Genomic DNA, 17,501 nt, shown 5'->3' on the forward strand with positions numbered 1-17,501 from the left:
AAGCTTCTTGTGAAGCATTCTATCAATAAAATCTTATATTTTTATATTTGTTGCAACTTGCAAGCCCTAGTTGGCTTTTTGTGTTGTCCCTAGTGGACTGGTGATTATGCACATTGTATTGTGCCTTTGTATGCCCTTAGTTGGCTTATATTTATCTTCCGCTCATTTCAATCACAGTTTTTATGTGCCATTAATGATTGTGTGGCATGAAGGCTTGACTATAAGATATTGCCCTATTAAAAAATATCTCATTGTGCAAAATTATTTTAAAAGACACCTTTGATTGGTTATGCTTGTGTATGATTTTGGATTTTGGATTTTTATATATGGCTTGTGTTCATTCCTCCTTGTCATTAGTATAACTTTGGATTAATGAGTTGAAAATGCTTCTTTAAGCATTCTAACTCCTTTGTGAGTTTTATTATGAATGAAATATTATGATTTTTATGATTGTTGTTCTTGCTCTTGTGCCTTAATGCATTGTATTGCCCATAGTGGCTGTTTGTATTGCAAATATTGGCACTTTGTATTGTCCCTTAGTGGATTAGTGCATGTGCACTTTGTGTTTATGTTCTTGTGATCCCTTGTGTGGGTGTTTGTGAGTATACCCCAAGGTTGCCAAACTAGGAAGTGGAAGCAGGAAACGATACGGGAAGTGGAAGCGAGAAGTGAAGCATTTTAAAATTTGCAAGAAGCGGGAAGCGAAATATCAATTTGAAAGCGAAATAGGAATAAAAAAATGAAGCAATATGGTAACTGAATAGGAATCGAACAAGAAGCAAATAAAAATTAAAATAAAATTGATTATTCTTTCAGTAAGAGTTAATTTTTTGTTAAAATCTAATAATGATGGTTACCAATTTAGAAAAAATACATGAGAAGTGAGTGAAAGTGTGAGAGGAAATATATGAAAAACATGAAAAGAGGTCATGCATGTGGGAAGAATAGAAAAAGTGTGGGAGAATCGAGATTCCCATGAAGTTTCAGAAGTGAGAAGTATCATGCTTCTGAAGCAAGTTTTCGGGAAGCACGCTTTCCACCTACCTAAGAAGCTTTCGGTAACTCTTGTACAGAGTTGCCAGTCGAGGAACCGGAAGCAAGAAGCGATTCAAGAAACGGAAGTGGGAAGCGAGGCGCTTCTAGAAGCGAACCGGGAATTGTCTCAAAAGCGAGAAGGGAAGCGAAGAGAAAACAAAGAGGGAAGCGACCTAGGATTCGAGTGGGAAGTGAATAGCAATCGAGTTTTTCCGATATTGGGCAAAAAAAAATTTGTTAAAGGTTCCAAGCCACCCAAAAAAAGAAAATGCTTTTCTTGATATTGGGAAGCGAAATGGGAAGCGTGCTTCCCCATAATGTGAGGTGTGTTTCCCCGTGCATTTCAGAAGCGACATATTTTGCTCTTCCGAAACGTTTTTCGGAGAAGCACGCTTCCCCGAGTCCTATAGTGTTTCGAGTAACCCTGCTCTGGTATACCCCTTTGTGGGTTTGTGAGTGAATCCCATAGTGGGTTCCTTGTTGATATTTGTCCACTTTTGTATCAATTTGGACTTTTTTGGTGATATTTGAAGGCTTTCATATCTTCATTTGTTATTTATGAAATCTTTTACATAAGGAAGCACGGAAGAACTTGAAGAAGTCAATGAAGACATTTTCTGTAATGGGTTCTTTTATAATTGCAAACTCACAGTGAGTCACCGTAAGTTTGAGGGGGGCATTAAGATTACTCTATCCTTTTGTACATATTTTGTGTATATATTTATATATATAATATATTTATATAGTATATCTTAATTGTAAAGTCAACTAAAGTTGAGTTTACACTAGTTGTCTAGCCATTCAACAGTGGGAGAGGACTTCCTCTCTCCTCTCTTTACTCTATCTCTTTTCTCTCTTTATATATGAGGTGTGTGTGCTTATGGTGAGTGTGAGAATGATGGGTAGGTTTTAGGTTGTTGAGTGTTTGAATGTATTTTATAGTGAGGTCTTTATGTATTTTTCTTTTCGTATTTTAATGTTCATTATTAATGAAATCATTTATTCACAATATTTGTATTGTATTTGTTTTAATGTGTCTTGTTTGTATCCAAATGCTTTTTGGTTTGGCATTTGGATTTCGGTTTGGAGTATCTTGGTTTCTGCGCCACTTCATGACAATATGCTGGGCAGGAAGGTGACACCCACAGGAATTGAATCTTAACCATCAGTACGATAGCCAAGGACCATCCCCACTATGTCAAGCCCCTTTTGAGCTCTAAAGTGATGTACTTAACACCATAATATCGAATTATGTAAAAAAAAACATCTATAAAAAGTAAATCAGAAGAATCCTTGAATCCACATTGTGAAAAAAGAGAAATAACTAGAATACTAGATTGTAAGATTAATAAAAGTGGAAAACAAATACCGCATCCCTTTCCTTCCTCAGGAAACAACACTTGGAAACACACAGGCAAGCAAGTTGGAATTAATGCAAGTACCTAGATCCTATATAGAAGCATCAGTAAGTTGTAACTAAGATGAAGATAAGCATGCACTTAGACACACATAGAAAATGTGACACATTGAAGAGAATGAGAGCCAAGACAATCAACACTGTCTTGGGCCTCTTGGTTTAGCAGATCATCCATGTCTTACTTAACATAAAAGTATAACAGCCCTATGTACAGATAAGATCTAGCCAAACATGACTGAAATAACAAAACTGCAATAAACTGTCCTTTGTTACTGCTTATCATAATTACCACTTACAGGCCAACTACTTCAATATCAATGAGAGAGAGACAGACAGAGAGTGCTGTGAAGAGGGCCCCACTATCCATTCCATCAATGTTGTAGAGGTGCAATCGCCTCAACAGCACCCTTGCAACATTTATAAACAACTGTCAAGCCAAAAAATCTTACTTCCAAGACATCATTCTCAAGTAAAATCAATCATACCCGGTTGCACCATTGTCAAAACTCAGGGGCAGCAAGCAAGATCTTGTAAGAACACATGATTCCTTTCCTTGTTTGGACTTTCTGTCATGCCATGAAAAAGATGGTGTATCTACAGGATTATGAGCATGAGAAACCATTGATTGATAAGGTCTTGCCTCTCCAAAAGGAACTGGCAATATCCCCAACTTGAGCGACCTAATTCAGACAAATTTATTCTCAAAAAGTTAATCATGGCACAGACGAACAGGTTGATCCACTATAACATATCAACAAAGAATATACTAAAAAATTAAGAAAATATAAAGCGAGATGCTAATAGCAAGTGACAAGGCAATTGCTTTGAAAGGAATTAAACAGTGAATTATGTGAAAACTAACTCCCATCCGCATGAGCCAGTTAGCTGTCCTTTTTCTTTTTAACTCAAAACAGAGTTCACTATTAAGCAAATATGCAGCGGTAGTGATAAGACATCACAATACAGAAGATAGCATAGAGGAAGAGTATATGATATGGAGGATGGTTAGCAATAAAGAGTGAAGACCAGTCCAGTTCCTACACAGCAGAAGCCAACCCATGTAATGTCCAATTGGAGCTATAAGAATTTTATACATGAGTTTCTCATATTCTTTTTAAATGACCTTGTAGCAACTTCCTGTGCTTTATTTCTCTTTCTTTGTTGGTACAGGCCAGTGGGTGTAGATATACATGTGGGAATATGAGATATAGACAAGATGGATTATGTGCCACTAAGTACTGACCAATCCTGAAAGAGCAAGAAAACTCGCATGGGTGTCATTGCAAGTTCCAATACTGTGTTACATCCATATGCATGTGTGGTGGGGCATACCAACACTAAGTGCATCTAAATGTGCAAAAATAGGTGCATTTGCATACAAGATGGCATACAAACCATAGAATATATGCAGGTCTACATGTCTTCATGCCCCTTTTTTCGAGGCCAAGAAACATTAATTTTATTAATAAAGTGCAAGGAGAAGAAACATAAAGGAGCAGATGGATGATGAGAAGTCTTCATGACAATAATTGTGCTGATATATCTGCATATCTATATCTAACTATGTACATTGACACAAGCAAATAGAAATGCATACCACAATATAAGTAATCATGTGCATGTAAAGATGCATGAGCGTGTATGCGTGTTCATTCATGTCACTGGGAACAGCAGTAATGCATAGTCAATTCTGTCTTCTACATAGCATACAAAAATGTCATGTGTAATTTTGTTTTTGTTTTTCTTTTTAAGTAACTTATAGCTCGAGACTAGGAAAAACAATCAAATGACGAAATTATAAATCTATCATGTTATGTTTGTGTTCCTTAAGGGTAAAAATGACATTGTTCTAAATAGATATCATTGAGGATTTGTTAGGATCTGAACTCCCGCAGAGAACGATCCTACGAATTCCGACAATTTGGACATGAGGCACGACTCCAGAGAGAGGTGCGGACCACGAGCAGGAGGGGCATGTAGCATTGGAGGAGAGAGAGACATCTCTCATGGTTGGCTACACAGGGAAGCGTGAGGTGGATGAGGGGTTGATGGCAAGAGAGGGAGAAAAAGTGTTCCCTTCGGGTCGATGACGGGCGTGAAAGAGAGGCGAAGGAGAAATATGTTCTCTCGGAGAACAAGAACATGAACCAAGAACAAAGCTTAGAGAGATCTTTGAATAAACTTCATTAAAAATAAACTAAACATGATACATCTATATATAGCTTTACATGAGGGAAAATTAGTAAAAGTACAAACACACTCCCACCCTGGATGGGATTCCAGGGAGCATCCCACCATAGTCCAAGCATGGATAGGACTCCGGGTTGGGCAAGTTTGTTTGGAGATTCCTAGGAAAAGGGGGACTCCCTCTGTGCAGTCCAAGCTGAGCGAGACTCCAGCTAGGCGGATCCTGGGTTGGGGCGGATTCTCCTAGTCGAACCTCGGGCAGAAAAGGGCTTGCAACAATCCACCCCTCTCAAACATGCCTTGAGGAAACTCCAAGCACTGCTGCAGTCATTCATCTTCAACCTCAAGATGTGCGCAGTGGCAGAGTATGGTCCGCTTTCGTTTCTTCCAGTTTCGCTTGACTTCTAAGAGCCATGAAGGAAACACAATCTCCAAAGGATGCGGACCAATCAAACATTGATTCGGAGAAGCTGGCGGTAGAAAGATGTTTATTGATTATCCAAATAAAGAGGGTGGCAGGTGCATAACAACCCCAAAGGGATCCACTTGTAATGTATGATCCAAAGTACTAAGATCCATCTGCAGTGACTTTTGGATCCACTTTAAGGGGGAGGTGGATCCATGTCCAAAATCGGTGGCAATTGATTTGGGGTCTAAGAACCAGTAAGGATCGGGTCAAAACCGGCCTGAGCCACCTCTTGGTTGATGCCCCATGACTCGGCAAAGGTCTGATGGACAGTCACAAGCGAGCGGGGTGTCGAGCATTGTCCTGACCTCCACTTCTTATGTTATTCTTCGTTGAGAGGGAGAGGGATCTCCCCCAGGGTTGGGCGGCAAAGCCAGGCCTGTCGAAGCTAGACGTTGATTCCCCGTAGTTGCATGGGTCGAAGATGTAAACGGTGAGCGACCGAAACTCTGGGTTTGCGGGGCTCAGTGCCTCATTGTCATAGAAATGGAGATCATTCTTGAACCAGGCGATGGTCGTCCTTTGGCCGTAGTCATCGTCGGGGGAGTTATTGAGCGACGGTCGTCGTTGAGGGTCTGGTCAACTCCCTTCGAGGTTAACTGAGAGGAAGAACAAGGAGGAGCGAAAGGGGGAGTTGGCCTGGGTGGCTCGACTGGATGGTTAACCTTCTTGGGTGGTACTAGTTGGGGACCGCATCGGAGCCAAGTCTTGAGCTCATCGTACAATGTCGTCAGTTTCAACCTTGTATCCTCTAGGAATTTCGGCGTTAGGGTCTACTGGAAAGATCGAGTGCACATCTACACCCATTAAAGTTCCCATCTAACGTCCCACAAAATCTCTAATTTCACGATTCTGAATTCATCATTGATTCGCGCTTACAACAACTCAAGGGCCTTTCAGGGGCGTTCATTCACTTTTCTATAGAGCTCTCGAGAGGGCTCCTTGATTGCGATATGGAGCAAACCCAACCACCATAACAAGTTGTTTAACAACTCCAGGAGACAACGAAGGTCTGTTGTCACCCTACTGTTCCACTTGTCAATTGGAATAACGCGAGCCAGGAACTTTGTGCGGAGTTCACCAACCATATATTGGGCCCATGACATCTCAAGGCCCTCCAAAGTTGCTACAAACTAAGGTTTAAGGTTGACTCTAGGTTTGGTCCTCTGGTCAGAGGTATTAGGTACGTAAAAATAATTTTTTTTAGGGCTTTTACAAGGTCAAAACTTAACTCCGCCTGTGTATAACTGTTTAGTTATACACTGTCGGTCCCAAGCCCGGATAAAGGAGGGGGGTTGCGGTAGGCCAGTGACAGCCAGCGTAAAAACTTAGTCATACCCTATGAATATGAACCAATATGAGAATTTTGTTGGGGGCGTTCCCTACTGAGCTACGCGTTGTACTCTATAGGCCCGGAGGCAGTGATAAATGGGCAAGGGTTGCTAGGTCGTCGTCCGGAAGCGACGCGTCACACCGGCGCCCGGGTGTGGTGTCAAATAGGCAAGGGTTCCCTCACTTTGTTGGACGGGTGGGGATAAGGAAGTTAGTCAAAGACCATAAAATTAGGTTAGCCACTTGGAACATAGGGTCTTTAACTGGTAAGTTGGTAGAGTTAGTAGATGTTATGTGTAGGAGAAAGATTGATATTTTATGTCTACAAGAAACCAAATGGGTAGGTGAGAAGGCAAAAGTGATAGAACCTTGGGGATATAAGATTTGGTATACAGGAATAAATAGAAATAGGAATGGAGTAGGGATTGTTATGAGTCGTGAGTTTATAGATAATGTAGTTGAGGTCCGTAGGAAGGGTGATAGGATTTTACTTATTAAATTAGTATTATGTACGGATATTATTAATATTATTAGTGTTTATACACCTCAAGTAGGTTTAGATGATTCCATTAAGCGTCAATTTTGAGAAGATTTAGATGGAGTAGTACAAGGGATACCTTATGGAGAAAAGTTTTTCATCGGTGGTGACCTTAATGGACATGTAGGCATTAGTAGGGATGGATTTGAAAGTATCCATGGAGGCTATGGTATAGGAGAAAGAAACGAAAGTGGAGAAAGGATTTTAGATTTTGGTTTGTCCTATGATATGATCTTAGCAAACACTTGGTTTAGGAAGAGGGAGTCTCACCTAGTAACATTTAAAAGTGGGATTAATACGAGTCAGGTAGATTTTTTCCTACTTAGAAAGAGAGATAGGGGTTGTTGCATCGATTGTAAGGTTATACCGGGAGAAAGTGTAGCTACACAACATAGAGTCTTAATTTTAGATCTTAAAATTAGACAATATTGCAAAAGGGATAGATATAGGATAGATCCTAGAATTAAGTGGTGAGCACTGAAAGGAGCTAAACAAAGAATGTTTGTAGAGCAAGTAGTTAAGGAATTTGATTGGTGTCTCGAGGAGGATTCAGAATCAATGTGGAATAAGATAGCGGGTGGCATGAGAAAGGTGACTAAGGAGGTATTGGGTGAGTCAAAAGGCGGTGCACCGCTAGGTAAGGATGGATACATCATGGTGGAACGAGGATGTCAAATTAGCTATTAAAGTTAAAATAGAGTATTATAGAAATCTAAGTAAGAGTCGTGATAATGAGAATTTGGAGAAGTATACGATAACAAAGAAGAAAGCTAAAAAAGTAGTTCGAAACGCGAGAGATAAGGTATATAAGGAGGTTTATGACAAGTTGGATACCAAAGAGGGCGAGAAAGATATTTATAGGCTTGCAAAGATGAGAGATAGGAAATCAAGGGATCTGGGTATGGTTAGATGTATCAAAGATGAAACACAAAGGGTTTTAGTCAAAGATTAGGAGATTAAGGAGAGATGGAAAGATTATTTTGATAAGCTATTTAATGAAAGTCATGCTCAGAATCTTGGAGACTTGTCCATTCCTTTTCATGAGATGAATCGTGACTCAATGCGCAAGATTCAAAAGAAAGAAATTGCAGAGGCTTTGAAGAAAATGAAATCAAGAAGGGCAGTTGGCCCAGATGGTATACCTATCGAGGCTTGGAAATGCTTGGGAGAGAAAGGTTTAGAATGGTTGACAAATCTTTTTAACAAGATTTGGCGGACAAATAAGATGCCTAATGAGTGGAGGAAGAGTACTTTGGTGCCTCTATATAAGAATAAGGGTGATATACAAGATTGCAAAAACTATCGTGGTATAAAACTCATGAGTCATACTATGAAACTTTGAGAGAGGGTGATTGAGTCTAGGTTGAGGAAGGTTGTCATGATATCGGAGAATCAATTTGGTTTTATGCCTGGAAGATCAATTATGGAAGCTATACATCTTCTTAGACAACTTATTGAGAGAAATAGAGAGAGGAACAAAGATTTGCATATGGTTTTTATTGATTTGGAAAAGGCATAGAGTACCTAGGGACGTTCTCTGGTGGACAATGATGAAGAAAGATGCTTCTCTCAAGTACATTAGTATAAATAAGGATATGTATGAACAAGTAGTAACCAATGTCCGCACTTGTGGAGGGGCGACAACCAATTTTCCTATAACGGATGGGTTACATCAAGGATCTGCTTTAAGCCCTTTCCTATTTGCTATAGTGATGGATGAGCTTACGAGATCAATTCAAGAAAATGTGTCGTGGTGTATGTTGTTTGCTGATGATATTGTTTTGATTGATGAGTCTAGAGCTGGGGTTAATGCTAAGTTAAAATTATGGAGACAGACATTGAAAGCAAGAGGTTTTAAGTTGAGTAAGAGTAAGACAAAATATATGGAATGTCGGTTTAGTAAGCAACGAAGTAGTGATGGGAGTGTAGTGAAGCTTGGTGAGCAAGAAATACCGGTGGATGATTGTTTCAAATATTTGGGATCTATCATTCAAAAGTATGAAGAAATTGATGGAGATGTAAATCATAGAATAAAAGTTGAGTGGATGAAATGGAAAAGTGCAACTGGAGTGTTGTGCGATCGTAGAATGCCATTGCAGTTGAAGGGAAAGTTTTATGGGACGACTATTAGGCCCGCTTTACTATATGGTATGGAATGTTGGGCTGCCAAGAGACATCATATTCAAAAAATGAGTGTAGCTGAGATGCGTATGTTTAGATGGATGTGTGGAAAAACAATAAAAGATAAGATTCGGAATGAGGAGATACGTAAGAAGGTAGGCGTTGCACCCATTGAAAATAAGATGAGAGAGAATCGTTTACGGTGGTTTAGACATATTTGGCGAAGGCCTAATGATGCTCCAGTTAGAAGGATGGAGAAATGGGAAAATATATTAGTTAAAAGAGGTCGGGGTAGGCCTAGGAAGACTTGGATGGAGATGATAGGAAAGGATATGAATGCTTTGAACCTCACCGAGGACATGGCATTGGATAGAAATGATTGGAGGAGAAGGATTCATGTGGAAGACCCAGAATGATTATCTTTGTTGGTTCATATCGCCGACCCCAATTGTTTTGGGATGAAGGCGTAGTTGTTGCTGTTGTTGCAAGGTCGAAACTAATTTATTTATGTGGTTAGATCAGGACATTACAAGTTCAATTGGTTTTCTGGGTTTTGACAGGTTCCAAAGGTCGGACCAAATCTCAGTAATTCGAACGAATTTTTGAGATCTGTAAGTTGGGTTTGAAAGCTAACAAATGTACATTCCTAAGATAAAAATTTCAGGATTTATGGATCTAGGATCAGGCCTAGGAAATTTTTTGAAGTTTAAAAATATTAGGTCGTCAAGATCCACTTGTTTGATCTAACAGGTATCGGTAAAATGGTAATATCTATAGATCAGGGTATGATTTTTTCGATTTGTAAATTGGGTTCGGTTTAGGACAGATAAGACTAACTAGGGTGAATTTTTGGGGTTTTTTAGGGTTGTCAAACTATCGAGATGAATTTTTGAAAACCAAACTTGGATGCAAGCCTGAGAAAAAATTTAGCCACACGACTACCAAGCCTCTAAGACTATCCTCTGGCTCTTGGTGACAGACAAAAATGTCCTAGGGAACGTGAATCAACCTGAATCTTCCAGATTCATGGTAGATCAGCATTGGGACTGATCTAAACATCACTCATGATAAAAATCCGATGCAACTGAATAAAATATGATTCAGAAAATAAACACGGGTGTTGAATCGAACATGTACGAAAACTGTGAAGGGTGTGGGAACTTGCTAAGTTGTCCAATGTAGTGAACTTGATCAGCGTAGGTCCCGAAATGATGCTCTGATACTAGTGTTAGAGCCTGAACTCCTGCAGAGAATAATCCAATGAATTTCGGCGAGCTAAAAGTGAGACACGACTCTAGAGAGAGGCACACACCACGAGCAAGAGGGGTGTGTAGTGTTGGGGGAGAGAGAGAGAGAGAGACGTCTCTCCTGGTGGGCTACACAGGGAAGCATGAGGTGGATGGGGGGTAGATGACAAGGGAGGGAGAAAAGGTGTTCCCTCCGGGTCGATGATGGGGGTGGAAGAGAGGCGAGAGAAATATGTTCCTGCACAGAAAAAGAACACGAACCAAGAACGAAGCTTAGAGAAATCTTTGAATAAACTTCGTTAAGAATAAACTAAATAGGATACATCTATATATATCTTTATTGGAGGGCAAATTAGTAAAAGTAGTAGTACAAACACACTCCCACCCTGAATGGGATTCCAGGGGGCAACCCACCATAGTCCCAGCCTAGATAGGGCTCCGGGTTGGGCGGGTTTCTCTGGAGAGTCCTAGGAAAAGGGAGACTCCCTCTACGCAATCCCATCTGGGTGGATTCTCCTGGTCGAACCTGGGGCAAAAAAGGATATGTAATAGGATCTACATAACTTTCACATATAACTCCATTTTACGTTTGAGAACTTTAAAATTCATATCGTGTTTCTCTAATGAACAAAAACAATCAGCTAATTGAACCATGAAGTATTTACCAGTCATAAATATTTGATCATTTCTTATGTAAATCGAGTTTATTACAAGCTATAAGTTATCGGAAAGACACCTAGATTGAATGGATTGGATGCAACACAAGGATTTTTTGTATGTTAGTTGTTAAAATGTATCTCTCTTATGTAAATATTTACATATATATATAAAGAGAGATACATATACATATATACATGATGTATATATGTATATGTATCTATCTTTATATATATATATATATGTAAATATATATGTTTCCTTTTTTCTTGTAAAACCTGCAAGGGTATTTTAGTCATTTCCCTTCCTTTTGCGCATATTCATAATTATGAATATGTTGTAATATTTTTTGTATTTTTACTTTTTCTTCTTTTCTTTTCATTTTTTATTTATTTCTTTTTGTTGACTCAAAGTCAACTTGGAGGGGGCTCAACACTAGCTGTTGAGCCTCTCTAACGGTTAGAATTCTAACCGTTGGAGGGGCTCCAACAGCTAGTGGAGCCCCTCCAAGGCTCCTTTTCCTCTTATAAATAGGGGAGTTCCCCCCTTGTAAAACTCACTTCTTGGAGCTTTTGTTCTCCATTCTTCTCAATAAAATTCTTTATATTTTGTATGCCTTTGTGCATTTGAGTTTCTTTATTGTACCTTCGTGTACATTTGTTCTAAGTGTTCTTGTGCATTTGTGCACATTGGTGGTGTTGTGCTTATCGCACACTTTATCTCTTTTTTGAGATATTTTCACATGGTATCAGAGCTAGGCTTAAAGGAAAAGAAGATCGTGCTTTTTTCTCTCTTTGTTGGAGTACCTCGTAAAGCGTGCCATTAAGTTGTGGTGGTTGGAGTGAAGACTCGGTCCTTCATTCTATATTTTAGAAGCTTCCTACATCAAGAAGGGACTCATTTCGCATTGTGGTACGCATTTATTTCTCTTTGTATCCTCTCTAATGGGCGAAAAGGATGAGAAAAGGCTTTTGAAGATTACAATAAGAAACATGAAGAGTAGAAAATAAAAAATTACAAAATACTCTCATGGTTCTTCTCTTCGGTTGAGACCAAAATTAATGCCAACATTCTAAAGTTCAAAAAGGCATATCAAGTATGGGAATATCTTGAAAGAATGTATACTTCAAGAGATTTGTCCCATAAATACTATCTCCAAAAGAAGGCTTTAACCCTTCAACAAGGAGAAATGTCCATTAGAGAGTATTTCGCCGAGTTATCCACTATTTGGGATGAGCTTGCTCTCCAAGAACCTAAATGGAGTGGTGAGGCTATTGAATTGAGGGCCAAACAATTAGAAGAGGATCATTTCTTTAACTTTTTAAATGGGCTTAGACCCAAGTTTGAACAAACTAGATCCTCTCTCTTGTCTTCTTTCTCTTCTCCTTCATTGGAAGATGTGCTAATCAAATTAAGTGGAGAAGAAACTAGATTGGGAATGAATAAAAGCAATCTAAGTGTGTTGGCCGTTCCCTCTAAAGATGAGGATGAGGGTGCTTATGCCGTCTCAAGACCGGGGAATAATGTTAAAACCTATAAACACCCTCATTTTAACAAAAATCAAGGAGGAAGAGAAAATGGTGGGCATTATGGAAGAAAAGATTATAGTAAGATCATATGCCATTTTTGCAAAGAACCGGGTCACATTAAACCGGTATGCCCTAAATGGAAGAAGATGGTGGTTATGCCTACTACTTTCCAATCAACCAAGGAGGAAGGTCCATCAACTTCCAACCATGCTACTTTGTCTCTCAATCAAATCATGGAAGCTCTTCAACCACTCCTCAAGGGATCCGTTTTCGGAGCCGCCATGACCACCTTCTCTCCTCCCGGTAAGACTCTTTGGCTCTTAGACTCGGGTGCATCCTTTCATATGACTCCAAATGTTTTTGCACTTTCTAAATACTCAAAAAATTTGTCACCCTCTTTTGTCTCCACCGCGGATGGGGTTTCTCTTGAAATAAAAGGAATTGGTGATTTTGAAAGACAAGGTTTTTCTATTCCTAAAGTTAGATTTATACCAAAACTAAATTTAAATTTGCTTTCCGTCTCTCAACTATCGGATCATGGGTGTGATATCAAATTCTCATCAAATAAATGTTGGATACAGGATCGTCGGTCCGGGAAGTTGATTGGGAAAGGCTCTAGGAAGGGAGATCTTTATCTCATGGAATTTCTTCAAATTCCAAAAACCTTTTTTTGTAATGTTGCCAACATAAAGATATAAACGCCTTGGGCATCCAAATATTGTCAAGCTTTCTTATTTACATTTTGCTAAAACTTTATGTAAAGACAATTTCAATTGTAATGATTGTATTCTTGGTAAAATGAGAAGCTTATCTTTTGGACAAAGAACTATGTTTTCAACTAAGCCTTTTAAAATTGTGCATTCGGATGTTTGTGGACCAGCACCCGTTGTGTCTAAGGGAGGTTTTTCGTATTATGTTATTTATGTGGATGATTTCTCAAGGTATAGTTGGATATACTTCCTCAAACATAAACATGAGGTTTTCTCTACTTTTAAGGTTTTTCACATGTTAATACAAAATCAATTCAATAGTAAATTACAAATTCTTAGAACCGATTCCGGGGGAGAATATCTCTCAAATGATTTCAAAAGTTATATTGAAAATAATGGGATTGTTCATCAAAGGTCTTGTCCCAAAACTCCTCAACAAAATGGGTTGGCCGAACGAAAACATAGACACATAATTGAAACTACAAGAACTTTGCTCATTTCTCAAAAAATTCCAAAAAGATTTTGGGCCGAAGCGGCTCTTGCATCGGTTTATCTCATAAACCGACTTCCATCCAAAAACTTGAATCAAATATCTCCATATGAAATCTTGTATAAAAAAGAACCCGATTACAATAGGTTAAGAATTTTTTGTTGTAAATGTTTTGTTCTCACCGATAAGAATGATAAATTATCTCCAAAAGCTATTCCTTGTGCGTTTTTGGGATATTCGGAAACACAAAAAGGTTTTAGGTGTTATGATATTAAAAATGATAAACTATATGTTTCAAGAAATGTAAGATTTTTAGAAAACATAAGTGGTTTTGAAGAACACAAAACTCATAAAGATAACGCCGATTACTCTTTTATTTGAACTATTATCTAGAAATGAAGATTTTTTTAGCGATGATGAATTGAATGAGAATGAGAATATAAGTGAAAGTATTCCTCAAACCATTCATGATGAAGAAGAAATGATAAATGAACCAATTACCTATACACATAGAGATAAGAGCACTTTTAGAAGTGCAATAGAGAAATATAGTGACCTTAGTGAATCTTCCAACCACTCTCGAAGAACTGAAAGATCTAGGAAAAATCCTTCTAGATTTATATCCTATGAGTCTTTTTCTCCAAAGCATAGGGCATGTCTTAGTGCCATTCACTCATATCAAGAACCTAGAAATTTTAAAGAAGCTAAGGAAATGATAGAGTGGAGGGATGCCATGGACAACGAACTTAGAGCCCTCAACAAAGCCAAAACGTGGGTTTTTCAATGTCTTCCAAAAGGAAAGAAAACAATAGGATGTAGATGAGTTTTTAAAGTCAAAACCAAGAGTGATGGCACTCGAAAGATATAAAGCCCGTCTTGTCGCAAAAGGATATAGTCAAGAATACGACATCAATTACGAAGAAACCTTTGCTCCTGTTGCACGAATGGTTACTGTTAGGTGTTTGATCACCATTGCATCTATTAAAAAATGAAATATTTACCAAATGGATGTTAAAAATGCCTTTCTAAATGGGGACCTTAATGAAGAAGTCTACATGGATGCTCCTCCTGGTATGAACGTACCAAAGGGGAAAGTCCTTCGTTTGCAAAAAGCGCTTTATGGTTTAAAACAAGCCCCTAAAGCTTGGTATGATCAATTTAATGATGTGACGGTTCAAAATGGTTTTACCTCATGCTACACTGACACTGCTCTGTTCGTCAAAAAGTCTGATACAGGAATTGTGATTTTACTGTTGTATGTTGATGATATGTTGATAACAGGTAGTGACATAAAGGACATCAGAAACATTAAAACCACTTTAAAAGAAAGGTTTGAAATGTCAGACTTGGGGTATCTGACTTACTTTCTTGGTATCGAGGTAGCCTACTCTCATAGAGGCTATTTTTTGTCTCAAACTAAACTTGCTTGTGAGATTCTTGACAGATCAAGTATTACTGATGATAAAATCTGTGAGACCCCTGAAATTGTGGGATCAAAAATGAAGATCGATGATGGGAAACCTTTGAAGGATCCTACCCCCTACCGGCAACTTGTGGGATCTCTAATGTATCTTAGCATCACAAGGCCGGACATCTCTTATGTCGTGCATACTGCAAGCCAATTTCAGCATGCTCCTACATCCGTTCATATGAGTGTCGTTCTCCGAGTTGTCAGATACATAAAGGGAACTTTAAACAAGGGAGTTTTCCTTTCCTCATCTTCTGAGTTAAATTTAATTGCATATACTGACTCTGATTGGGGAGGTGATCCAAATAATCGTCACTCCACTACAGGCTATATATATATATATAAAGGGGGTCGGGGGAATAGGTGGGCTTTTTTTTCAAATTTTGCAGTTGTCAGCTGCTGTCAGCAGCTGACAGACAGCTGCTGCAGCTGACAGAACAGCTGCTGCAGCTGACAGACTGTCAGCATAATTTTTAAAAAAAAAAAATTCGAAGCCCATTTTGGCAAATTTTAAAAAAAAAAATGACCTTAATGATCCTGGGTGCGGTCAACGCACCCAGGATCGGGTTGACCGCACCCGGTGCCGCACCCGGTGCCGCACCCGCGTCGAGTCGCGTCGACGCGGGTGTGGCACCCTGCTAGTCGAATCCCTGTGACATAGATGATGTATATATGTATATGTATCTATCTTTATATATATATATATATATATATATATATATATGTAAATATATATGTTTCCTTTTTTCTTGTAAAACCCGCAAGGGTATTTTAGTCATTTCCCTTCCTTTTGCGCATATTCATAATTATGAATATGTTGTAATATTTTTTGTATTTTTACTTTTTCTTCTTTTCTTTTCATTTTTTATTTATTTCTTTTTGTTGACTCAAAGTCAACTTGGAGGGGGCTCAACACTAGCTGTTGAGCCTCTCTAACGGTTAGAATTCTAACCGTTGGAGGGGCTCCAACAGCTAGTGGAGCCCCTCCAAGGCTCCTTTTCCTCTTATAAATAGGGGAGTTCCCCCCTTGTAAAACTCACTTCTTGGAGCTTTTGTTCTCCATTCTTCTCAATAAAATTCTTTATATTTTGTATGCCTTTGTGCATTTGAGTTTCTTTATTGTACCTTCGTGTACATTTGTTCTAAGTGTTCTTGTGCATTTGTGCACATTGGTGGTGTTGTGCTTATCGCACACTTTATCTCTTTTTTGAGATATTTTCACATTAGCATGGTATCCTAAATTCAAAATTTGGAACTTAAACAATAAAATTATGGCAATCTTTCTGTTGTCAAATGAATGGACATTTTGCATGCACCATACTCGTATGGGCACATAGGGCGTGTCCCCAGAAAACCATTACTATGATAAAGTTTTTCATACATTCTGAAGTTACTACTAGAAAGAATTATGGCAATTTTTATGCTGTCAGGTGAATAGACATCACGTGGATGCTATACTTATACAAGCACATGACCACCAAATACCTGTCAACTAAAACATCAGATCCACAACAGATCAATGTGTTCCAAATTGGGAGCAACAAAAAGCTAGGTAAGGTCACAAAAAACACTTAAATAAAGATGACTACAACTGGACATGAAGATTTTTAAATCATTAAGCAAGATGTGATTTTCAGATATGCCCAAAAGTTAGAGCTCAACTTGAAGTCCAACTGTAACCAAACCAAGCAGACCAAGTGCCTCATGCTATATATCTATCTGGGCCACCTTGATTTAATTCAGTCAATAAATTTCAAACCAAGTAAAAATCCAAGTTGAACACTCTAATTTCGCAAATAACTATATCACCCTTGAACTCAGAAACTTTGGAGCTTATTGGACAAGATTTTACAACAAAATTACACCATGTGGTTTAGTTAATCATTTTTTGTTTAAGAAAAAAATATTTATAATTCTCTCAACTGAGGAGACAATAAAAATATTTTCTTTCGCTCACAAAGTTTGAAATCATGCCCTCATAACCAATGGAAAACAAAACTAGGTAGACAGGAAGAAACTTACTGCAAGTTTTTTCCTGCCCGCAGGATCATTGCAAACACAACCGAGTTATTCACCTTTGGTTCAACAGATGTTAAATCAATATCTGCATAGCATAACGAGTCCATTGCACACTTATTGAACAGTGAACAAGTTGATGCAGCATGGCAAACAGTCCGCGTGTCAAGCATGGAGAATACCTTCAGTACAACAAAAACCAAACTTATTTAATGGAATAAATGTCTAATGAAAAAAGATAAAAAACTAATATTTGAACACAAATTTAGGTGTGCACACCAAAGACAC

General features: G+C 38.5%; 1 protein-coding gene across 1 annotated transcript in view; it reads right to left on the reverse strand.

The window, feature by feature from the left end:
• The window catches only part of LOC149815945 (F-box protein At4g02760-like), a 38,276-nt gene that overhangs the window by 7,337 nt on the left and 13,438 nt on the right, over nt 1–17,501 (reverse strand). The window contains exons 2-4 of the mRNA XM_089990666.1: nt 17,220–17,395; nt 2,938–3,132; nt 2,749–2,859 (exon numbers count right to left, since the gene is read on the reverse strand). Coding sequence (XP_089846792.1) covers nt 2,749–2,859; nt 2,938–3,132; nt 17,220–17,395 — 482 coding nt within the window. The remainder of the gene's footprint in view (nt 1–2,748; nt 2,860–2,937; nt 3,133–17,219; nt 17,396–17,501) is intronic.

The sequence above is a fragment of the Nuphar pumila genome, chromosome 15 (genome assembly GCF_984573655.1).
Source record: "Nuphar pumila chromosome 15, dmNupPumi1.hap1.1, whole genome shotgun sequence".
In the NCBI taxonomy this organism is placed as follows: Eukaryota; Viridiplantae; Streptophyta; class Magnoliopsida; order Nymphaeales; family Nymphaeaceae; genus Nuphar; species Nuphar pumila.